We start from the raw sequence: 27,180 nt of genomic DNA on the forward strand, positions 1-27,180 counted from the left end.
TATTATCAGCTAAATCATCAGAAAAGATAATCCTGCAGAATGGGAGAATAATTCTTGGTAACGAGGTCAAAAGGTAAATTCCTTCATTTCCCTGCCTTCCCTGATGAATCCACTTCAAACAGTATTACACTAGTTCATATTTCAGTAACTTAATTCTACTTATCATTACTAAATATCAATACAAATATCAGTACCATACTAATAAAAATAGAACTGAATATAGAATCCAATCATAGATATGACATCTTTATTCATAAATGTGAAAATATACTGGTATTAAGTAATTTCATTCCTTAAACAGAATAACATATGTACAGTTTTATTCATACCGGTAGGCGAATAGTCAGAACGTGTATATGAAACCTCCCAGAAATAATATTGAAGTCATTATTAGTGAAATGCCTACTGACATAGGCGGAGAGAGAACCGTTTCCTTGGGGGGGGGGGGGGGGGGGACAAAGCAAAACCACAGAATCCCGATATAACGAGATTATAGGGGACATCATTTATCTCCTCCCCGTTATAGCTTGACCTTGGTACAGTATATCGGAATATAATCATTTAATAAAGGTATTGTAAAATAAAGTAAAACTGTAACAAAATATACAGACAATTTTACTTTTTTCCCCCTCTTGTACAGAGGAGGGACCTGAAGGCTTACACTGCACCCTGAGGCTTATTGTGCTTATCACTCCTATTCTGTGAATGATTAGGTAGCCGAACGGCCATGCTCTTGTACAAGTACAGCACGCCGCACCGTGATCTCAACCCGGGCTATTGTATGGATGATGATATGTGAATTAATGATGGCGAAATGAGTCCGAGGTCCAACTGAAAATTACCCAGCAATTCTGCTTCAATTGGTTGAGGAAAAACCTAGAAAATCCCCAACCAAGCAACTTGCCCCAACCAGGATTTGACCTGAGCCCGCTCGTTTCATGGCCAGACGTGCTAACCATCACTCCACAGTGGGTGGACCAATTTTACATTTACTCTATCTGTTTATTTAAAAAAAGCAAGATGTCATACCAAATGTAAATCCTGATTATTTTACTTAATTTCGTCTTTAAGTTTACACATTATACTGGGATCACTTTTCTTTCTTCTGCATTGTTGTGCAGTATGTTACTCATATTTCTCCAAGTGGCTGCTTGAACACCTGCAGAGTTCTAATACATCAGCACAAAAATAAAATTACAGTGCTTCCATTCCTTAAATGAGGTGTAGAAATTCCTAAACATTCAGAAATTTAAAATAAATATTATAGTCCAAACACATGGTCTGGAGACAATAATTCGTCAATTTAAGCATAGAAACTTAATCATAAACAAAAGCAAGAAAAATATTTTGAATTCAATATTTTATAACGTTAATAGAAAAAAAAAGTTCGGCCAAGTTCAGGGGAGCAGTGCCCCCTAATGTTCCCCCATAACTCCGCCTATGCCTACTGGATCATTATAATATGTACGGTAAAGTACCTACTTACAGAAAAAAGAAAAAACTGCATTGAAGGAGAGATTGTCAACGAAAACATCAGCATTAATCTTCTCTAAGTGTCACATAGGATGTAGAAGATAAAGACAAGAGTAATAAACCGTAAACATAAGCACTGATATAGATACAGAAAATATTGAAGAAAAAGGACAGAACAAAGTCACCTGAAAATGATGTAGTCATCACATAGATACGGCGAGGTCCTCTAATAAGAATATAATTACATATATCATCTGAAAAGTTGACAATAGTGTGTACATCTCTAATAAACAATATTCAGTAATTCTGTGTCCAGTCTGTCATCACTTCTACATTTTGAACATTGCCTTTGCCACAGTTCCCTCTTTGAGAGCTTTGAATGCTTCCTCATATTGGCTTAATGAGTATGTCTTGATCCCAAGTTTATCATATTGCAGGTATCTGAAAGCATAAACCACACCTTACTCTCCAACGAATTTCATACACATTTCTCTTTGTTTCATATAATTTCAGATTTACTTTCATTCATTTGTTCTACCAAAACGACAAGGGTGGATCCCAATAGATTGTGTAAGTTCTTTTCGTAAGTAAAGTTGTTATGGCATAATGGAAAAGATTTTCTCAAAGTACAGTATTTCGGTTCCCATGCCTTATCATTGCTTTATTACCACTTTCAGTTCAATATCTATTAATAATCTCTAAAGTTCAAAAGCGTCATAACATAAAAAAAAATTATGTCTGCCTATCTACATTACAATGCATTTACTCAAGTTTTTCTTTCTTTCTTTTTTCCTTCTTTCTGTTTTCACAATTCATTCATTTCCTCTTTTTTTCTGGTATTCAACATTATGATTCCTGCATTAAACCTGAATTTACCAATGAAGAGTAGCCTAATGACCAAGAATGGATGGTTAGCACACTTGTCCTGTTTTCGGGAGATCCAGTATTCCCCTCATGGGCCAGATATCCTGATTTGGGTTATTCGTCATTTTCTGAATCTCTCCAGACATAATGTATGTCAGGTTGGTACCAATTACAAAGGGCCATGGTCTGCTTCCTACCAAGTCCCTTAACCCTTAATCAGATAGACAAGCTATCTGTCTGCTTAGTAGTGCAAGATGGCCGAAGATACTGCCCTCTATCAGAAAAGAAGAAAGGAACTGGTAGTTGTGTGGCAACCGCTGTAAGTGGAAACTCTCAGAAAGTAAAAGAGTAATTTCTATCAAACTTAAAATTATGCTTAAGCGGTCATCAGGTCCTTACCTAGAACCCATCGCTTCTATCCAGCCCAGAGCCTTAGGGAAGCTGAATGGGTTGACTTTAACAGCAATGATCTTCAGCTCATTTTTGTACAGCGCATATGGAGACACACTGCAACAAATACACGTTGAGGATCTTATCTATGCTTTAAATATTTGTATTCAAGTCCATAAGCAATAAAGAATTATTATTATTATTATTATTATTATTATTATTATTATTATTATTATTATTATTATTATTATTATTATTATTATTATTATTCAATCCTGAATAGATGGAAAAACTATTTTGGGCAACTACTAAATATACATAGGCCAAATAGAAATGATCGGGACGAAATTCAAATACAAACTGCTGTGCCATTTATACCCGAACCCACACTTTCTGAAGTTGAAATTGCGATAGAAAATCTGAAAAATTTTAAGTCTCCAGGTATCGATCAAATTCGAGCAGAATTAATACAAGAGGGTGGAAGTGCATTATCTAACGAAATTTATAAGCTTGTACTTGCTATTTTGGAAAAGGAAATTGTACCAGAACAATGGAAGGAGTCCATAATCGTACCTATCTTTAAGAAGGGAGACAAGACTAACTGTAGTAACTTTTGTTGACGTACAAAATTTTGTCCAATATTCTTTTGAGAAGATTAACTCCATATGTAGATGAAATTATTGGGGATCATCAGTGTGGTTTTAGACGTAATAGATCAACTATTGATCAGATATTTTGTATTCGACAGATAATGGAGAAAAAATGGGAGTATAAGGGTACAGTGCATCAGTTATTCATAGATTTCAAAAAGGCATATAACTCGGTTAAGAGAGAAGTTTTATATGATATTCTTATTGAATTTGGTATTCCCAAGAAATTAGTTCGATTAATTAAAATGTATCTCAGTGAAACGTACAGCAGAGTCTGTATAGGTCAGTTTCTGTCAGATGCGTTTCCAATTCACTGTGGGCTAAAGCAAGGAGATGCACTATCACCTTTACTTTTTAACTTTGCTCTAGAGTATGCCATTAGGAAAGTCCAGGATAACAGAGAGGGTTTGGTATTGAATGGGTTACATCAGCTTCTTGTCTATGTGGATGACGTGAATATGTTAGGAGAAAATCCACAAATGATTAGGGAAAACAGGGGAATTTTACTTGAAGCAAATAGAGAGATGGGTTTTGAAGTAAATCCCGAAAAGACATTGGAAGTAAATCCCAAAAAGACAAAGTATAAGATTATGTCTCGTGACGAGAATATTGTACGAAATGGAAATATAAAAATTTGAAATTTATCTTTTGAAGAGGTGAAAAAATTCAAATATCTGGGAGCAAGAGTAACAAATATAAATGATACTCGGGAGGAAATTAAACACAGAATAAATATGGGAAATGCGTGTTATTATTCGGTTAAGAAGCTTTTATCATCCAGTCTGTTGTCAAAAAATCTGAAAGTTAGAATTTATAAAACAGTTATATTACTGGTTGTTCTTTATGGTTGTGAAACTTGGACTCTCAATTTGAGAGAGGAACATAGGTTAAGGGTGTTTGAGAATAAGGTGCTTAGGAAAATATTTGGGGCTAAGAGGGATGAAGTTACAGGAGAATGGAGAAAGTTACACAACACAGAACTGCACGCATTGTATTCTTCACCTGACATAATTAGGAACATTAAATCCAGACGTTTGAGATTGGCAGGGCATGTAGCACATATTATGGGCGAATCCAGAAATGCATATAGTTGGGAGGCCTGAGGGAAAAAGACCTTTGGGGAGGCCGAGACAACCTGAGGGTAGGACTTACCATGCATAAGGCCCTCATTCGCTCTGTCATTACCTATGCCGCACCCGCATGGGGGTTTGCGGCAGTGTGCCATCTCCGTAAACTCCAAGTTGTCCAAAACCAGGTGATTCGACTCATTACCCATCTCCCCCGAGTCGCCTCGAGAAGAAAGTTCCATGATGAACTAGAGTTGCCAACCATAGACGAGTTCATTGCTCGACTGGCTAGGAACCTGTATGCGGAAGCTCGTGCTAACCCCAACCCGCTCATATCTGGCCTCGGCCAGTATGATCCTAGGTTACGGCGTAGGCACCAGACAGGTCCATTAGCTATACTATTGAGACAGGAGGACAGGGAGGCTGGCGTTACTCCCAGGTTTTGGTAGCCACGACTCAACTCCATGAGACTCCTTGGATAGTGCAACCTCTTTAAAATGACCTTGTCTTAACTGGGCTAAACAAAATCCCTCCCTAACAATATCTACTTTTGTTGATCGATGGAACTATCATAGAGCCAATTGGCTAGTATATATCCATCGATTCATAGAGTCATTCAACCTAAGAGCCAACTGGCTAGTCTCTGATATTGAGACAACTCATCCTGCCTAAGGTTTTTCCGTGGTTTTCCTAAGGCGCTAAGACAAATGTCGGGATGAGCCCTAAAAGAAATGGGCCACGGACCTGCACTCATATCCCCATTAATCTCCCTGATTACTTTAAATTAATTAACTAATTACATCTCTCCCCCCTCTCCGTAATTGAGCCATCATATAGCCAAATGGCTTGTCTCAAAATTGAGACGATTCAACAAGGCTCATGACAACAGTCACCACCTACATAATAGCCAAATTGGCTAGTCTCTTATACATGAGACAACTCATCTAGCCTAAGGTATTCTGTGGTTTTCCTCAGGCGTAAGACAAATGTCGGGATGAGCCCTATAAGAAATGGGCCACGGACCTATATGCCCTTCCCCATATATATTGCCCCCTTATTATAAACGATGTATATCCTAGTTCAGATACTATAAATAGTCTATTAAATATACGAGGTCACTCAATTAGTCGCAAATTGAAAGGACAGGGACCTCTCAAATTGCAGATTTAGATTTCACGTCGCTTCTTCCGACGGCCTTCACATGCTTTGTCATCGAACAACAGATGACGACGTCTTGCCATCCTAACGGCAAACACCAGCCAACTCCTCCTCGCCCCGTTCCGTGATCACTTGATCAAATCTCATTCCCCTCGCGTATGTGGTACCTAAGAGGTTACGTCCAATTTCGGCTTCCCCTTCAAAATTTTCTAGAGCTCCTTCAGAGGAGCAGCGTAATCCGGAGTGAGACTAGTGGCCAACAGGCTTGGAGCTCACATATTTAGTTTTGTACAGCCCCCAACCCCTTGCAAGGACGCGTTTTGCGTACCTTTTAAATTTTCCTCCCAATTCTCCTTCGATTTTTCGATTTCGAGACGTAGATGGAAAGATAATATTAAAATGGATTTGAGGGAGGTGGGATATGATGATAGATACTGGATTAATCTTGCTCAGGATAGGGACCAATGGCAGGCTTATGTGAGGGCAACAATGAACCTCCGGGTTCCTTAAAAGCCAGTAAGTAAGTAAGTATTATTATGAATGCATTTGTTTGTTTGGAAAAAAAAGTAGCAATAACTTAAACACAAATATCCTGGTTTCCAATACATTAAAATTCTTCAATATGCAGAGTGCGCTAGCTAGCTTTATGGATTATGAAGAAGAGTTTCGAGTTCCCGACAATATATTGGTACATAATCATCTCCAACTTTTCGGAAGCACTTACAGATTTCATCATCTGTATAATATAGGCCAAGACCTGAAGGATCGCTTTTCCTGTTGAATTTATTATACTTGAACAAAAACATCTATGTGGATTATGTTTTACTGTACCTTGACAATGTAACCTGTAAGGTATGTACTACAAACATAGTGAAATCTCAGAACTGTTCTCTGGAATACAATATTACCAGTCCATGAAAATCTGAAGTCTCATAAGTAAGGCATGGATGTATATGACCGAAAAATGTTTTTAAAAGCAAGTATTTATGCTCTTTAGAACTGTGAAAATGTGATCTAAAAATTGTCTCACTTTTTAACACACCATCCTTTGTTCAAAATAGAACTTTACTCATTGTTTTAAAAGTACAATACTTATTTAAGTATTAATCTACATCATTAAAATGTGTTATTTATTTAATATTCAGTCTAGAGATAAGTGAGATAATATTTCATAATTTCATTGAACATATAATGAAAGAAATAATACCGGTATACAATAATGAAATGCCATGCAGAATTGCAGTAGCAAATCACATACATTTAAAGTTTAAAGTGAAAACGACCTTCTATTTTCTGTGAGCATAATTTGTAAAGCAAAAAGCTCCATTGAACATCGCAGAATGTTATTGGAGAATATTTAAAAATAAATTAAACTATTGCTGTTGAACTTGGGCTCATCTTCATTAAAATGTTGCCGACTTACCACACAGACCTATAGAGTGTAGAATATCCTTGATTCTGGTCCAGTAAACACTGTAGTTTTACATAAATACATTCACCAATTTTACCACATGCATACTTTAACTCACTTTCCACAAGCTGAAGACCATCACAGAGTTTAACACCAGTTTTTTAAACTGTGTAATAATGTTTAGAAACAGATGCATATGAATACAAAGGGAAATGAATTTACACCAACTTAAAGACTTGGAATTTCAGAAAATTCATTCATTTTGCTGACTTAAGAGAAAATTCTGAAGGTCACTGACATAGCTCAGTTAGGAGATGTGCTTGCCTACTGATCCAAAGCTGCGCTTGGGCACGGTTTTGATCCCCACTTGGGCTGATTTTCTGGTTGGGCTTTTTCGAGGTTTTCCTCAACCGTAAGGCGAATGTCAGGTAATTTACGGCGAATTCTCGGCCTCATCTAGCCAAATACCATCTCATCATCATCAATTTCATTGACGCTAAATAACCTAGTAGTTGAAACAGCGTCGTTAAATAATCTTACTTTTAAAAATTCTGAAAAGTTACAACCAAACAACTCAGGAGTTGTATGACGACTGGTAGGCAAATTCATTAAAAAGAAATAAAATATGATTTAATTATATAAAATGATCGAAACATGACGAAAGTCTAAAAATATGCTAAAATATATTATCGGTACTGTACTTTATAACCAATAAAAGCATCTAATTTCAATCAGAATATATTAAGTTAAAACATGCTTATTTTAAGTTTATAGTGGACATGCCATTTCACCTCCGAATATGGCATGTCATAAACATACGGCCTCTGCTCAGAAGTTATTGATAATGATTATTCCTACATTCTGAGGAAAAAAATAGATTAAGAAATATGTTTGACTTTCACTGTATTTTAATATAAACAATTATTATTCTTTAAGAGTTATCCATTATTTCTATTTATGAACCGAAAAAGTTTATATATATATATATATATATATATATATATATAAAATATAATTTCACGAGAGCTCATTCAGTTATAAAGGATTTATATGAACAATTTTTTTAAAACTGTTTCCTTTCAATTTCTGTTGCCGTACTGGTAACTACTACGCCTCCAAGTTAAATCTGCGTCCAGAAAGAATGTGAATCACCGTTCTCTCTCCATCTAACCTTGTATTGTATTGTATTTATTAACATTCCATGGTATTCATACATGCTTACAGCTAGAATATGGAACAAGTCAAAAAACTTAATACTATTATAAAATCTTAATTTATAGTCACAGTTTTATATATAGACGAGATTTACAATATAGTCTACTAGTACAACACAAAGCTTTAGTACCGGTATCAATTTCATGAAGTGTTATTGAATGTCGTGAATTCACCTACAGAATAGAAGGCGTGAGAAATTAGGTACCGGTACTTCTTTAATTTGGCCCTAAATAATTTTATGTTTTGAGTTTCATTTTTTATATTGATAGGGAGGCTATTAAAAATTTTTACTGCCATATAACGCACTCCTTTTTGATAGCAAGATAGACTTGCCGATGGAGTATGAAAGTCATTTTTTTGACGTGTATTTATGCTATGAACTGTTGAATTAGTTACAAAGTTTTCACGATTACATACGAGGAAGATTATTAATGAAAAGATATACTGACAAGCCATGGGCATTATTTGTAGTTTTTTGAAAATAGCCCTACACGATTCCCTAGATTTGGCACCTACTATTATTCTAATTACTCTTTTTTGTAATAGAAATATATTGTTACTATCTGTGGAATTTCCCCAGAATATTATTCCAAAACTCATTACCGAGTGGAAGTATGCAAAGTATATTGTTTTTAAGGTACTGATATTTACTACCGGTATCTTTTGCATAGATCTAATAGCAAAACAAGCTGCATTTAGTTTGGGGGTAATTTCTTTAATATGATTTTACCAATTTAACACATTATCGATTTTTAAGCCAAGAAATTTGGTTGTTGTTGTTTCTAATAGGGATCTATTATTAATTATTGTGCTAGAAATTTGCGACGTTGAATTTGGACAGGATTTAAATTGAATTATGTTAGTTTTGTTACAATTTAATACTAATTTATTGACTGAGAACCAGTCACATATTTTAAAGAGAATTTCCTCTGTTGAGGATTGGAATGTGTTGGAGTTATTGACTGTAATTACTATACTTGTGTCATCTGCAAATAATATGGGATGGTCCACACCTGTGGAGTAACGGTCAGAACGTCTGGCCGCAAAACCAGGTGGCCTGGGTTCGATTCCCGGTCAGGACAAGTTACCTGGTTGACGTTTTTTCCGGGGTTTTCCCTCAACCTAATATGAGCAAATGCTGGGTAACTTTCGGTGCTGGACCCCGGATTCATTTCACCGGCATTATCACCTTCATCTCATTCAGACGCTAAATAACCGAAGATGTTGATAAAGTGTCGTAAAATATCCTACTAAAAAGAAAATATGGGATGACCTACATCTTTTATTAGGGGGGCAAGATCATTTATAAACACTAGAAAAAGTAGGGGACCTAATATTGATCCTTGAGGAATTCCATTATTAATAGTTCCCCATGTCGATGCAGATTTCATAGTTGTATTCATTTCAACTTTCTGTTTCCTATCTATGAGAAATGAGTGAAACCATTGGTGTGCAACACTTTTAATTCCATAATAATCTAATTTATCTAGCAGCATTTTATGATTTATACAGTCAAATGCTTTGGATAAGTCACAGAAAATCCCTCCAACTTGTAATTTTTTATCAACTGCCTCCAGAATTTTGTCAGTTAAACTAAATGTTGCATTTTCTGTGCCTTTATTTTTTCTAAATCCAAATTGTTCTGGGACTAAAATTTTGTATCTTTCTAGATGATGATATAATCTTTTATACATTACTTTTTCAAAGATTTTGGAGAAGACTGGTAGAAGTGATATGGGTCTGTAATTTTCTGGAGACGTTGTTTCTCCCGTTTTGAAGATAGAAATAACCACTGAATATTTTAATCTTTCGGGAAATATACCATTGAGCATTGAATAGTTACATAAATAACTTAATGGCCCAGCTATAATATGTGAACTCGTTTTTAATATTTTGCTTGTTATTTCATCATACCCTGAGGAGTTTTTTGATTTTAAATTTTTAATAACTGCAATTGAGGGAAGTATTATATGATATTCTTATTGAATTTGGTATTCCCAAGAAACTAGTTCGATTAATTAAAATGTGTCTCAATGAAACATACAGCAGAGTCCGTATAGGTCAGTTTCTATCTGATCCTTTTCCAATTCACTGCGGGCTAAAGCAGGGAGATGCACTATCACCTTTACTTTTTAACTTCGCTTTAGAATATGCCATTAGGAAAGTTCAGGATAACAGGCAGGGTTTGGAATTGAACGGGCTACATCAGCTTCTTGTCTATGCAGATGACGTGAATATGTTAGGAGAAAATACACAAACGGTTAGGGAAAACACGGAAATTTTACTTGAAGCAAGTAAAGCGATCGGTTTGGAAGTAAATCCCGAAAAGACAAAGTATATGATTATGTCTCGTGACGGGAATATTGTACGAAATGGAAATATAAATATTGGAGATTTATCCTTCGAAGAGGTGGAAAAATTCAAATATCTTGGAGCAACAGTAACAAATGTAAATGACACTCGGGAGGAAATTAAACGCAGAATAAATATGGGAAATGCGTGTTATTATTCGGTTGAGAAGCTCTTATCATCCAGTCTGCTGTCCAAAAATCTGAAAGTTAGAATTTATAAAACAGTTATATTACCGGTTCTTCTATATGGCTGTGAAACTTGGACTCTCACTCTGAGAGAGGAACATAGGTTAAGGGTGTTTGAGAATAAGGTGCTTAGGAAAATATTTGGGGCTAAGCGGGATGAAGTTACAGGAGAATGGGGAAAGTTACACAACACAGAACTGCACGCATTGTATTCTTCACCTGACATAATTAGGAACTTGAAATCCAGACGTTTGAGATGGGCAGGGCATGTAGCACGTATGGGCGAATCCAGAAATGCATATAGAGTGTTAGTTGGGAGACCGGAGGGAAAAAGACCTTTAGGGAGGCCGAGACGTAGATGGGAGGATAATATTAAAATGGATTTGAGGGAGGTGGGGTATGATGATAGAGACTGGCTTAATCTTGCACAGGATAGGGACCGATGGCGGGCTTATGTGAGGGCGGCAATGAACCTTCGGGTTCCTTAAAAGCCATTTGTAAGTAAGTAAGTAAGTAATAACTGCAATTATTTCTTGTTTGTTTGTTGGAAATATTTGAATATTTGGGAATTTTGTCGGAAAATATTGTGTTAAAGAATCTAAACTGTTAGTAACATTATCTTGGGGATGTTGAGGTTATCAGTTATTGTAAGAAAATATTTGTTAAATATGTTTGCAATTTCATTTGGGTCTGACGTTTTTGTATTGTTAGATATAAGGGTATAGTTTGTTACTTTACTTTTCAATCGTCCACCTTCTTTTTTAATTATGTTCCAATTTGTTTTGATTTTATTATCAGAGTTTTGTATTGTTGTATTATAGTGTAATTCTTTAGCTTTTTGAATTACTTTGTGTAATATTTTTGAATAATTTTTATAGTGTTGTTTTAAGTTTAAATCATTACTATTTCTGCTCCGTATGTATAATGATCTCTTGGTTTTGCATGAGATTTTAATACCTTGTGTAATCCATCTATTGTTACATATTGTTTCATTTTTATACTTAACAGGAAAACTGGATTCAAAAATATTTAGAAATGTTTTATGAAACTCGTTGAATTTACAACCTTTGCAACCTATGAGTAAATACTAAGCTGATAAAGAGCTGTCTACTGTTCGTGCCAGCGAGTTGTATGAGATAGTGGTGAAGATACATGTATAGGAGGTTCTGAAAGTGGTGTACTCATATAAATACTGTGTTGTCCCATGTAAACTGCAGTAATCGTTAATTTTGATAGCCTATTTTATCCAATTTCAGATCGTCTTCACGTACAGTGGATGCTCAATACTGTATAGTTAATTATTGTAATAAGGTATGCCTCAACTAATATTACTAATATTAATATTATGCATCGTATTTCTTACACACATTATATACATTACCAGTACCTCACTCATTGCATTATCTCTTGTAACATGATCTCACTCACAGACGAAATTGTAGGTTGTATAGTAACAACGAACTATTAGCACTCGTCTCTTGCATTCATGGGACGCAAATTTAACTTGGGGGGTGTAGTACATAAAATATATTTCAAATAGGCAAAGAAATTTCGGAAGACCTACAGGAAGGTAAGCTGTGACTGAAACAGACCTTAAAGTTCTATTGTTGGACTAATATAAAATGAAAGAGAAATAGAAACAGAAATAATTAAATTTTAAAACACGACAGCAATCTATAAGAGTCAGTGTGTCTGACTGCCTTTTCAATTAATAGAGAGAAAACGTGTTGTTCATCTTCATCTTTCAAGAACATGGTTAGCAGCATACATAATCAGAAGTTGCCAATGATTCCAGTGTTTTGGATCAGTGGAATTTTTGTTTCATGTTTGTCATGGAAAGAAATTAATACTTTTATATTCCTTGAGTTGTTGCTAAACATAAAGATACATTAATAAGGGCAACAATTGTATGAAGTAAAATTAATTAGCATTAGTCATCAAACAATCCTTTATAGTTGAAAATAAGTCTATCTATATATAATGAAGGATGAGTGGAACGGAAAAAAATTCTCTCCGACACCGGGATTTGAACCCAGGTTTTCAGCTCTACGTGCTGATGCTCTATCCACTAAGCCACACTGGATTCTCATCCCGATATCGGATTGAATCCTTTCAGTTTAAGTTCCACCTCTTGGATTCCCTCTAGTGGCCTACCCACATGCACTGCATCATAGATGTATGACAGTGGCACATTGTCCACAAATGTGCAGAGGTGCGCTCGTTATGAGTGTTTAAGTGACCGGGATCCGACAGAGTAAGTGCCATCTTAAATCACTAAGTGATTATTTTTCGCATATCATATATTATTACGATGTACCGAAGTACGTATATTTCCGTGCAGATATTCAGCGTCATCATATGATGACGGATGAGTGGAATGGAGAAAAATTCTCTCCAGCACCAGGATTTGAACCCGGGTTTTCAGCTCTACATGCTGACACTCTATCCACTAAGCCACACTGGATTCCCATCCCAATGTCGGATTGAATCCTCTCAGTTTAAGTTCCACTTCTTGGATTCCCTCTAGTGGCCTACCCTCATGCACTGCGTCATAGATGTGGATAGAGCGTCAGCACGTAGAGGTGAAAGCCTGGGTTCAAATCCTGGTGCCGGAGAAAATTTTTCTCCGTTCCACTCATCCTTCATCATATGATGACGCAGAATTTCTGCACGGAAATATCATATGTACTTCGGTACATCGTAATAATATATGTCTATATATAGTTCCAAGACTGTGGCCTACATATAGGATTTCTCTGCTTCGTTTATGTGAAATTATACGAAATGCAGTACCACGGAAAAGGATATGAAATATTACAACACAATACCATACACGTTAATTTAAATTAATTTTAAATATAGATCATTTGTATTATTATTTTTTAAGTAGGTTATTTTACGACGCTGTATCAACATCTTAGGTTATTTAGCATCTGAATGAGATGAAGATGATAATGCTGGTGAAATGAGTCCGGAGTCCAGCACCGATAGTTACCCAACATTTGCCCAAATTGAGTTGAGGGAAACCAGGTAACTTACCCCGAATGGGATTCGAACCTGGGCCACCTGGTTTCGTGGCCAGATGAGCTAACCATTACTCCACAGGTGTGGACAATTTGTATTACCAGTAAATGTAGAATTCCAAAGTCATCTATAGAAGCTCCAAAGAATATCTAATGGGAGTTCAGATATTTCTCAATTTCATGTGACTCACTAATTCATTTCTCAGAATGAATTTCACACTTTACATAGTTGTCTTAATGTTAATGTAATACTTATTAGTCAGTTATTACATCTCATTATTTTTTTTCCTGGTCTCTCCAGTTTCTTGTTAAATGTTGAAAGTGGTTTGGAAATTCCTCAAACAAACATCTCCTCTTTCAGCAAATGTACCAGTAACATAATAAATTCCATTATTCTTTATTTAAGATATAACCAATATGTAACTGATAGTATTTAAGTGTAGCCTACTGAACTACCCAGTTCAAAATAAAACGAATGAATATGTCACTCAACACGACATAAAAAAATCGTTATTCAAGTCAGCTTCTCAGAAACTGCATTATCAGTTCAGAATTATTCTCAGTAAAGTTACTTAATCCAGTGTCTCCCATTAGTAGTGAGTTAATCTTAATAATAATAATAATAACTTTGGATATGTTACGTGACAGTACAGAAAGATGTACAATGGCCACATACGGTACCATAACTGTATGATAATTACATATAATTTCGTAGTGTAACAAGTTTAGCATTAGGTACCGGTATACTTTTACCTCATCATAGTTCCTGGAGGTGACACTCCAAAGATACAGAATGTGCCCCCGGAATTGATGAAACTCAGGGCTTCCTCCATGGCTGGAGCATTGCCACTGCAATCAATCACAAGATCTACACCCCAGCTGAGGTCTTTGGCTTTACGAGTTTTCAGTTCCTCGGGTGCGATTATGTCATAGCCAGTTTCTGAAATGAAAAAGCAATTCTTCACCTAGTGTTTTGTGCGTAAATGAAGATGTTTATATCAGCAAAGCTAAGTTATGTTCGTAGACCTACATTAATTTTAACAGAGCAAATTTCCTAAAGTCGTTAGAATGGAACAAGTACCGTAATTGGTAATCACTGCAATTTATGAATGCTTTGTTTAAATTTATTTATATAATCACTAGTCATAAAGTACCGGTATTTTGTATTGAAGGCTACTATGGAAGACGAGATACTCAAGTTTACAAGTAGGCTAGGCCTAAATGCATAGCTACATCCCAAAATTATGCAAAGTATGCTTATTTTGTAACCAATCAAGCTATGTTGATAAGCTTCACAAAATAAATTCAATGTATTTCCATAACACATTTTTTCATCTATTACCTAAACAATTTCAATACAGTGCATAACATAATATAAAAATTTGCAATATAAGCCAAACAAAATGTACCTACCTAACATTAGAATTTCTCATCACTTCACTGATCATATAATTAAATAATTTTAAGAGTTCATTATCCATATAAATGGTTTCTGCGAATCTGTACTGAATATTTAACTGCAGTAACAACCAGAATTTTTAATGTACTGGTTGGTATATTAAATCTCTTACAAAATTCAACAAACAAATTTGAGATGGTAGCACGAGAACCTAAAAACAAACCTATTATTTAAATATTACCATTAGTTTTATATTTTTGCTTAAAGTACAGGTACTGGTATTCACGAACTGCCTCATAAATATTTTTCTTTTCTATGTTTACTTGTTGAGGTTGATCAACACTAGTCGCAAATCGAATCAATGGATCAGTAATTAACGCATCATCATGTTCTCTATCAATAGCAATTATATTGATGCATTGTGTAATACCTCTTGGTGGACTTCAAAGTAATGTGACAGACTCTTAGCAAGCAGTATGATGGCGAGTATTACGAAGGAGCATACCAGGGGGACAAAGAAAAAATTCGAATTAATGAATAATAATTAGAATTAAAAGCATATGAATTAGAAAGTTCCACTATAGTTAGAATTTAGAAGTATGTAAAAAGAATGAAGTCTGATTTTTGTACTTGGAAAATTTAGGCAAGTCTTCGTTTTCTTTCAACAATAAAAGTAATAAAATTATACTGTTGAAAAGAACTGTGTTTGTGCAACGTTAATCGAATGGTTAGAGCAGGGATGCAAAACTGTGCTACAAATGCGGCAGATGTCACAAACCAGAACACGTAACTCATCCCTTCCTTTCAACCCTCGTATCATTGGACATGGTAGAGTGAGAAGAGAGATGTATTCAGTGTGCTTGCCAAACGTCACTGATACGTCATTGAAGGCTCCAGCCTTGTGGACAGGGGAACATCTCTTCCCCCATGCTTCCACCCTTCTTTTCCCAAGTTCTGCATCCCTGGGTTAGAGCATCAATTTTTTACATCAGATGTTTAGATCCAAACTGCGACTGCAAGATGAAATATCAGAAAAAAATGTAGAAATGTGTTTTCTCTAGATACTCTTGTTCAATCTATCATAATGTTGTCAAATTTTCTGTATTTCGCCTTATTTATTGGTATCTTTCATCACTTATATTTTTCTATATTTCTCTAGCACTCTTCACACTATGCAACACAAAAATCATAAGGTATTAGTGTGCGCAAGCACACAAACACACACCTACAAGTACATGCTTTATTTTCATTTAAAAGAATCTTCATTATACATTATAGTTATCAAGGGCATTAATAGTCTAAAAATGGAAGAAAATTTATACTGCTGCTGCTGCGACCACGACCATTACTGCCACCAATAATAATAATAATAATAATAATAATAATAATAATAATAATAATAATAATAATAATAATAATAATAATAATAATAATAATAATACTAATAATAATAATAATATTATTATTATTATTATTATTATTATTATTATTATTATTATTATTAGTCTTAGATTATACTGTAGTAATTGACATGAATGTTTATTTAATCACAGATATGTGATATATGTCAAGATATTTTCTAGTGGGTAATAAAATTTCTTCTTTATGTTGTAAATAAACTCAAGTTACTGTGCGGTTATAATAATAATAATAATAATAATAATAATAATAATAATAATAATAATAATAATAATAATAATAATACCTAATGTAAAATTATATCAGTCCTTTATGGACAAGTATTTTGTTTAAGTGAAATTTTGTCTATTATTTCATTTCCCTTATTCTTACAAAAAAAATGGCAATCTGCTCTATCACTAGGTTTATTCCAGCAAGCAATTCAGAACACGTTCCGAACTTATTTCGACGCATGTACCAGTTGTGTATGGTGTCAGAACTAGTTCGGAATTTTACATTGTTGGAACATTTCTTGAAATGTTCTTTCAAGGCGTTTGTAGTTTTTTCTCATATTAAAATTATATTCATCTTCCGAACTTAATTCGTGATAAAATATATCACTATCACCTTCCTCACTCATGATCAATTATTTTTTTTATTTTAATCTGCCTAGTCTCGAAGCATTTTAACTATTAACTTCAGATTAAATCATCTGCGCATGCGTCAACAGTTCAGAATTCCCAGTTCTACTTTTAATCGAGAACTAATTTCACTCATTCGGAACGAGTTCTAAAGCACATTCGAACAGGTAACTGAGAATTCAGCATCGGTTCGGAATCAGTTCTAGTCTTGTTGGAACACACATTGGGCTACTGCGCATGAGCAGGCAGATTAGAATCGATTCCAAACCATGCTGGAACGAACCTAGTATCTCATATTTCTTCTATTTCCTATCAACATGAGAACAATTGCCGGACGTGGTCGCATTACCAACGTGATATTCTTACGAATGTGTTGATTGAGGTCAGATACAACACCATGGGGACAAGTGTCACAAATAGAAATATCTCTCTCTACGATTATTACATAACATGGTAGGCCTACACACCCAATTTTGCCAGCAACTTTCTGCGTGCTTCTTGTGGCTCACTCACTACCACTCTACGATGGCCTTGAAGATGTAGGACACTGGCCCAAAGGTTGCCGATGATACCTGCCCCAAGAATCAGGATCCTGGATCCCACAGGAATAGGAATGATACGATCCCATCCATGGGACACACAGGACAGTGGCTCCGTGAGTCCAGCTGTAAATAACATTTATTTTAGGCCTATATATTTTGGATTTTTTTAAAAGTTGGCTTTCTGAATTGTGCTCTACCATACTTTTCATTACAAACCATAACATAAAATTAGAATACGGTACATTATAAAACAAAGGACTTTCATTATACTCATATGCTAAGAAGATACTGAAACCAGAATTAAGCTTATGGTGAATGGGACAAATCGTTATGAAGATTTTTCGATATTTTAGTTGTCAAAATTTTCATACAACTCATTTATTTATATAGGAACAAAATAGTCTTTTAATTCTACAGCTTTTCCCACTGGAGAACATTGTTTAACTGAATTTAAAGCACACGTGACGTAACAGTAGCATACGGTAATGCTCATTTTCCTTGAATATTCATGACAAAAGTGTATTATTAGATATTGCCGAAAGATATGCTGCATGTTTCATGTGTGAGGAACAGCCATTACCAGTACTTATATATGGCCTGCTTATAGACTGCTGCATAATGCAAAAGTGGCACTAATCAGTTTCTAATCTGACCAGCTGAATACTGATTTAAGAGGAAGAAGAGGGATATTCTAATTTTATTAATTTTACCGATAAAACATGTATAAACAAAATATATATGCAGTTGAACTTAAATTTAAACTTTAAAAATTGTAAATCTTGCATAATAATTTCAAAGGCATATTGGTTCCGTTAAGTTCAATGTTAATTGAAAAATGTTCGTAGCATCTTCAAATCTATCTTGAAAACTGTATCTGCAATTTCAGAAGAATTTTGCTGTTTCCTTGGTTCACACACGCCTCTTTCAACACAGTGATTCTACACACATCGTGGAGGCTTTTTGCTATATTCTATTCTCTGTTTTTAAGTGATATTACAGTTGTAACTTTGGTTTTTAACGTCATATACCAAGTGTTCACTTTTTATAACATGTTCCATTCGACCTACACGACCTGAAGATGCCAATCAAAATTGGCGAAAACGTTTGTTTTTAAATCTGTGTAAATGTTATTATAACATGTTTTATTGTGTTTATGTTAAGTATTGACTGAATAGAACTCATTTTTCAATTGCAGAACAAATTTTTTATGCTAGTCTTTTATGAATATTCTTAAATATTATCACATCTCATAATACTTTTCGTAGGATACTTTCTTGGTCCATATTTTCGTTTCTTCTTCACTGAAGACTACCGGTAACGTATGAAGTGTTTTTCGTCCTTTCAACAGGTTTTATTTTGTATCTTGTTTTACTGATTTAGTTCACCAACCTCAATTTTATTATATCAACAGGCCATTTCAAAAGGGAAGTAACTCAAAATTAAAAGTTTTGAGAAAACTGCATTTTAAAATTTCATGTTGCCATGAAAAACCAAAAGCTCACTGAAATTACTTTAAATTCTGTTAATGATGTTTCAGAAGTTCCAATTAGAGTGATGTTAATTGAATTTTTCACAGTAATATGAAACTTTAAATTTTTAATTGTTTTCATTTTGAACTGGGCCGTCAATATGTTCACAACATAGCAACAATATTATCTTCTCAACTGGTAAAACAACTGATTATAGACTGAAAGAGTGCAGTTCCTACCAGTTATTTTTTTATCTTCCATAACTTACTGAAATACTCAATAGCCCATTCAGTTTGATACAAAATAAGTACAGTACCAGAACTGTTTCAAAGGAGTATCATCGAGCTGATAATAGTTAAGAAAGCTGGATCGACTTCATGGGACTCGAAACTATCTATTACATTGATTTTCTATATTTCTGGTAAAGAAGGCGACTGGAGAGCAGGTTTTCTCTTAATATTCCAATTTTCCGTATAGTTTTCAACCTACCATTATTCTACTTTCTACTATTAGTCTTCCATTGATTCTGAAGAGTTTCCACAATTACCATTGAGGAAGTGGAGATCTTTGGCCTTCCGTGTACAACATCCTTTAATGAGCATCATTCGAAATTTGTATGAAAATAGCAAATGACTACAATAATTATAATTATTTATATGGCACAATACAAAATACCTACGCGACTTTATAGATAGGAAAAGAAATTAATATATTTGTAACAGACGAAATAATAAAATTCCGTACATAAATATGTGGAAATAACGCATTGGAGGGATGTTCGACGATCGTATTTTGAAATTAATAAAGCAATTACAGATCTGCTAGAAGAAGAAATATGACTTTAAATACTACAAAAACGTTATGAAACCGAAACAGACACAAAACACCTAATTGTTTTGAATGATAATGTAAGCATCATTAAAGGGGTGCAAAAGTGTGCAAAGTCACCTCATAAATAGACTATTGCATTGCCTTTCACACTCTAAACATTTTTCCCATTGACGAAAATCAAATAAAGCTACGATTAACAATTGATAATTAACAATAAATTAATAAATTATCGGGAAAAGCTGTTTTAGTTATATTTTATTTATAATTAGCTAACCTAATGAGTGTAGAAATTTGCAAGATAATACTTACCTCTTTTTTTTTTTTTTTTGTTCTGAATTACCTCTCTTACCCGCTGTTTAAACATTCTAGTGATGGCTTTAAATTTTTTTTTCTTTTTTAAGTAGGTTATTTTATGACGCTTTATCAACATCTTAGGTTATTTAGCATCTGAATGAGATGGTGATAATGCCGATTAAATGAATCCGAGGTATTATTATTATTATCATTATTATTATTATTATTATTATCATCATTATCATTATCATTATCATCATCATTATCATCATCTTTGTAAAATAATATGGCTTTTCTGTGAATGTACTCGTATGAAAGATTCAGAGGAATTTGTCATTCCATATGCACTCTATTAAGTTGAGATACCGGTAAATAATAAGTTGTTAGAAGAATATACAACAATGGCTTCCTCTCATATTTACGGACGAACACGATGATGATGTGCATAAAATTTCGAAACGTGTTAACACTGATTTTTAGTGGGTCTTTTGGCATGAAATGTCGAAGTTTGATATTTATAGAAGTCTTTAATTTATTAAATTTTACTTGTGTTTAGTACCTATAGATAAACTATTTGATACAGAATTCAATACACACTCGTTGCTTGCAATACCTTGTTCAAGCGTGATGTTGTCGGATAGTTTGTGTACCTGGTCTGCAGGCACGAGACAGTATTCCGCCCAACCTCCATCCTTGTAGGTCCCTGTGGACTTGTCAATCCCACTGCCAGTGCAGTAGTGGTAGTTACCATTGTGGCAAGCATCACATGTTAGGCAACCACTGCAATGGTGGGGAAAATTCACTTTATATATTCAGATGTGGTGAGAAATGGCTGAAAGGCAATAGTACTGGTAACCGAAGTAAAGTATTCTGCTAATGCAAGTGACACTGTGATATTTGTTTACCATTCAGTGCAATAATTCAATGACTGATATTGATAGCAGAAGTAGCAGAAGTTTATTTAGTATACAAAGTAAGTCTCGTAATGTCGCACAGTGTGTAAAAACTTTAATTTAGCTGGACGAAATTAAGAACTTCTCTTTTGTTTAATAATTCTATGAAACTTTGTACTGGAGTTACAGGTAACATATATTTTTCGTGTGCAAACTTTGATTATGTTGAAGGATGAGTGGAACAGAGAAAAATTCTCTCCGGCACTAGAACTCGAACCCAGGTTTTCTGCTCTATGTGCTGACGCTTTATCCACTAAGCCACATCGGATTCCAGTTCCGATACTGGATTGAATCCTCACAGTTTAAGTTCCAACTCTCAGTTTCCCTTTGGTGGCCAATTTTCATGTACTGTGTCACAGATGTGTTATATGATATTTCAGTGCAGGAATAAAATATGTATACCAGGAGAAAACATACAGTACTAAATTTCTCAGACAACTAAATTAAATAGTTAAGAAACTTAGAGAAAAGCACATACTTTTAAAACAAAAGACGAGCATCCCCGTTTATTTTGCCCTGTTGTTGTAGGAAAATTGACTAACCACATTTACCTATGTGGTATTTTATTTTGAATTGGGTCATGATTTGAAGTTGGATCACAGGCAAGAAGGTAACATGGCAGACATTCAGCCAATAGTGTGCTTCAAGTTTAAATACAGAGTGTAATTAGACCTTGCATAGTATTTATTTGTAATACCGTACCAATGAAGCATGTGATGACGACCAAAATTGTATCATTAAAATCTTCCTAATACTTACTATTTCTTAGATATTCTTAATTTGTCTTTAAAAAATAAATTAACATAGTTATAACATCACAAAACAATGACCACGCTTCATATATCTCAACACAGTTGATACATTGTAAACATTAAGTAAATACAATTTTCAATTCAATCTTCTTACAAAATTGTCAGCTCCACCACTGGTATTAAAGTAAAGATCATAATTATATACTACCAATAACTCCAAAGCTATACATTTCACAGAAAAAAATTCAGAACATTTTATTGGAATCGGAATGTTCCATAATATCATATAAACTACACCGATATGTTAGTAGTTTCTTTATTATAGACTGACTATTGAAGTTGGTTCAAAGAATATTTTTCTCAAAACAACAAACAAAGAAACAAAATGTCAAACAGATATTTTGAATTGAATAATCCATTACTGTAAATGCAGTAAATGCATAATTTCTGATTAAATTTAGTAATTTACTGTGAATAACTCGAAATTTATAAGTTCATAGTACCGGTACCTTATTTTCAGAAAAAAAAAAAACTCAGAACATTTTATTGGGATCAGAAACCTGCATAATTTCATATACTGGTAAACTAAACTACTATACCTAAAAGTAATTAATTCTATTGGTATGAACTATAGAGTATTGATTATCAAAAACTATTTTTTCACGAACACCTCAAGCAAAGGAACAAAATTAATATTAAAGAACTTTTATATTCGTTTTACTTCAATTCAGCACTGTGAATATAGTAAATACATACCGGTATTGCTACAATTCCCAATAAGTGGAAGTGGCCTGCGGGCATTCAGCATGGTAAATACAATAAATGCATATGGTAGCAATTCCCAATAGGTGGAAATGGCCTGCCAAAGTTATGTTCTAGCAGGTGGAAATTTTCCTTAATTAATTTTTCAAATACATTTTACCAGCATAAGTGAAATAGCGAACATTTTTAACACTCTCACAGATAAATATAGGCCTAATATTTCTAAAGATCCAGAACAATGTGACTTGAGACGGAGAAAGGTATCTTACAATTTGAAATGTACCTACTGTAATGTTATTCAAGCTCAAAAAGAACTTAAAAGTAATTTTAATGATATTATTGGTTCCAGACATTATATGTGGACAAGTTTTCAAATTACAAGAAACTTGCATTGTACGTGTCACTAACATTTGCATCAAGTTACAAGTGCGAATGAAGTGATCCTGATATGAGTACCGGTACCATAATGTAAAAGAAAGTTGTTACAGAAATAGATTGCCAGACAGCCACCTTGTATGTCGTATGATTCGAGTTTATCCACTTCTTAAGTTAGACCAAATCTCGAGTGAATATAGTGTTCATTTCTCTCATTTAGATGTTCTTTATTCAATTTAAATATAAAATAGATGTAAAATGTTCGCTAACAAAGCTATTACAAATTAAAAGAAAGTTACTAATAGTAAATATTGCGCATCATAAAAAAATGAAAAGAAAAAAAGAGTCCTCAGCATTGAAGATGCACCCAGGACAGAAGGCTTTGGATGATTAGCACAGGAAGAAGACGCTAGCTGTAGAATTCTGAAATATATAATCCACGGCACTACAGTCCTTTAAGGGCCCAAACTGTCCAGTCTGCTGCTGGCCTCACTTCCACATGCCGAATAGGCTATATATACAGAGTGGAAGTGCAGATTGAAAGGGATGATGGGGTACACTTAAATGAATAGAAAACTTATATTACATTTTGTGATTAAATTCTCGGTTAATTAGAAAATTAAGTTTGAAGTTTCAGCAGTCCAGCAACATCACCGCTAACACACTCTACTCGTGATACAGATGTATCATGGTGTGTCAACGAACTCGGTGTGTCTCAGTAGGTGACCTGCTCTCTGCCTCGTTGTTGCAACCTTTTTGCATGTGCAGTGGCTTGAAATTAGAGGTTTTTTAAATTAAATTTACATCTTTCACACAATTGAAATACTCCAGAGGGATAAATGATTCTTTATTAGGTTTCCTATCGAAATGGACAAAAATCACTATCCTACTCGCAATATTTACCGAATAAGAGTTTCTTAAACATTTGGGGGGAAAAAAAATCTTTCTGAAAAAACTTTGAACTTTCCAGCAATATGATGTTATAGTTTTTTGTTACATACACCAAGAGCTATTCACTCTGAAAATCTGTAAGACTATTTCACTTCCACCCTGTGTGCGTGTGTGTGTGTGTGTGTGTGTGTGTGTGTGTGTGTGTGTGTGTGTGTGTGCGTGCGTGCGCGCCTATATATAGGCCTATATAAAATTCAACACCGTAATTAGTACTAAATATCTGAATTTGTGAATTTTTTTCACAAGTATTTGAGTGTTAAATTATTATTGTAGCCCGCGTCTGAACACTAAAGATTCTATGTGGGCCTTGAAGAAAACCACTTGGGAACCACTTGCATACGGTCTCATATCAGTGAATATATACAATTCACGTGTAAAATTACCTTTTGTGTTCTGACAGCCTTTTCATGTTTGATATAATAAAAATATTATCAGCAAAGTAGCAAGATAATCAATTTGACTTATGACAAAAGAACAAGTACCGGTAATCTACATGATTCCAGTTATCTGAAATAAGCTAGTACCACACTTAAAATTCTTTGTCATCAGTGACCTTGTACCTATGTTTAGGTCGGTTACATAACATTTACGTCTTCTGATGAGCAGTTTACATTGCTTTCAGTCTTCCTGCTGATATTTTGACACCTATAGGCTACCTCACTCCTAATTTACTTATCAGTTCAGTCCTCGTCTCCTTCTCACTTACAGTATTCAGATCAAACTTGTTTTGGCTGTTGTCCCTCATATGTACATGTCCGAACCATTTCAGTTGTTTAGTCTGCCATTACAGCATAAGAGAGACCCATGACGTCCCTCAGTTTATCATCCTTAATTACTGTTCTTCAATGATTTTAAATAAAGCTTTTGAAATGTATGTTTTATTACTGTAACAAAAAATTTAATAATGCGAGAAGTAGTTATTTTAGGAAGACAGATGATTAAGGCTACTGAACTCTTGGGAAATACAAATTGGCGCGCATTAGCAAAGAACAGGAAAGCCTGACAGGAACTTCAAAGGAAGGCTATGTCGCCCAAAGAGTTGTGCTCCATGATGATAATGATGATGATGTTGATGTTGATGATGACAATGAGGATGAGAACGACGATGATGATGATGATGATGATGATGATGATGATGATGATGATGCAGTTATTTTCCTTCTGTTGTACAATCCCTTGTTTGAACTCTTACACTTGGTTGAAAGTTAAAACAAAATGTTAATTAAATTTCACTTTCTAGTTAATTATTCCTTGTACTATAAATGCGAGCAAAATATGACAATTGAGTGACATACAAACAGCATCATTTTAGTCACAAGTTGTAAGTTCTGAACCCCTGCTTGTTTAGGTAATAATCTAAGTGGAATTGTGTACTGTACCTGTTTGGATCCACAACCACATTGTCGCCTTTCTTGATGTGCTTCACATCTGGTCCCACAGACGACACAACTCCACTGAACTCATGACCCATTATGAAGGGTGTGTTGCGAACAGGGAACTTGCCCTACAAGAATTATACGGATTATTGTACCTGTTTGTACAGTGACTTTTTTCAATTAAAATAGATTGAAGCACATGCTTCTGCTAGACTTTAAAGTTAGTCAGTAATTACTTATGTCTCTCTTTCATTCGTAATTACGTATGACTCTCTTCCGTTAATTATGAAGTTCAAAATTCAAAGGTCATATATAATGAGTCCGTTTTATTTCCTTAAGCAAAGTGGGACTTATTTCCATAGTGTGTTACTAGTTTCCCTTATGTGCCTCACGCTGTATTCGCTGGCCAAGATCAAGACCTAAGATAACAGTACCCAGTAACATAACACAAGACGAGAGGATTCAATCAGTCCCTACGGAACAGAGTTAAGTTTCTTGCTCGATGAGGCACCATTACGAATGAGAATTTCTTTTGTGGTGGTCATGTGATGGGAATGGTTGTTTCTCAATTTGCTATACTACAACAGTGAGTGTTTATCATTCCCATGCACTCACTAACTACCTGACAACTGCTATGATTGTAGAAAAATTTCCAGGTACTGGTATTAAAGTTTCATAGACGTCCTATGGTGCATAACTGTGTTAGAAAATTTAGAGACTGGAAGCGTAGAGGATAAAAATTAGGAAGAGGCAATAGGCAATATGTTTTGACCTGTGCAACCCAAAATGACGCAACACTTCGAATAGGAATAGAACATTTTCAATTTTTTTCTGCACTTTCTTACAACTAATTTTGTTTATATATATACATATACAGAGTGTTTCCGAGGTGGTGTTACAAACTTTCAGGGATGATGGCGAAGGGCACATGTTTCAATTTGAGACAAGGAACCCTGGTCCGGAAATGATTAAGTCGAAAGTTACAAGCAATAATAGTTGTGTGGAAATGAAATAATTTTATTCCTCTGTACACCTTATTTATGTGTATTTATCTGTACATCTTACACATACTGTATTCATCTGACGTTGTTTACGTTGTCTACTTACAGTATTCCATTCAATGCGCTGTCTGAGGGGTGGGGACAGGAAACTACAATAAAGCAATGCAGATAGCATAATGTGTAACGGCGTGGTCGGTCCTGATATGCACATCTGTAGACAGCAGTGTATGTGTACAAGTTGCAGTGTCCAGTCGATCAGTCCTAGTGAAATGGAGGAGTACACGAGAGTGGAATAAGCAGACCTGATTTTCGAATACGGATGAGCCAATGGGAGCAGTAGACAAGCTTACAGATCGTATGGGGCCAAGTACTCACATAGGAGACATCCGGCTCATATCATTTTTCCACGACTGTTCCAAAAGTTAAGGGAAGAAGGGCACGTGGTGCCAAATTACAATACCATTTCCACACAACTATTTTTGCTTATAACTTTCGACTCAGTCATTTCTGGACCATGGTTCCTTATCTCATATTGATACATGTGCCCTTCGCCATCATCCCTGAAAGCTTCTATCACCACCTCGGAAACACTCTGTATAAACAAAATAATTACCTACTAAGTTTAGAATGAATATATATATATATATA

General features: G+C 34.7%; 1 protein-coding gene across 4 annotated transcripts in view; it reads right to left on the bottom strand.

Moving 5' to 3' along the window:
• Positions 1-218: 218 nt before the first annotated feature.
• The window catches only part of LOC138701498 (D-altritol 5-dehydrogenase-like), a 39,627-nt gene continuing 12,665 nt past the window's right edge, over positions 219-27,180 (bottom strand). For 3 of the 4 annotated variants that reach the window (XM_069828447.1, XM_069828445.1, XM_069828444.1), the window contains 6 exons: positions 25,535-25,659; positions 20,976-21,142; positions 17,694-17,891; positions 14,542-14,728; positions 2,737-2,844; positions 219-1,914 (listed from right to left, as the gene is read on the bottom strand). In XM_069828447.1, coding sequence (XP_069684548.1) covers positions 1,803-1,914; positions 2,737-2,844; positions 14,542-14,728; positions 17,694-17,891; positions 20,976-21,142; positions 25,535-25,626 — 864 coding nt within the window. In that variant the 5' untranslated portion in view covers positions 25,627-25,659 and the 3' untranslated portion in view covers positions 219-1,802. The remainder of the gene's footprint in view (positions 1,915-2,736; positions 2,845-14,541; positions 14,729-17,693; positions 17,892-20,975; positions 21,143-25,534; positions 25,660-27,180) is intronic. The other variant, XM_069828448.1, reaches the window with a different exon arrangement.

Source organism: Periplaneta americana, chromosome 6 (genome assembly GCF_040183065.1).
Source record: "Periplaneta americana isolate PAMFEO1 chromosome 6, P.americana_PAMFEO1_priV1, whole genome shotgun sequence".
In the NCBI taxonomy this organism is placed as follows: Eukaryota; Metazoa; Arthropoda; class Insecta; order Blattodea; family Blattidae; genus Periplaneta; species Periplaneta americana.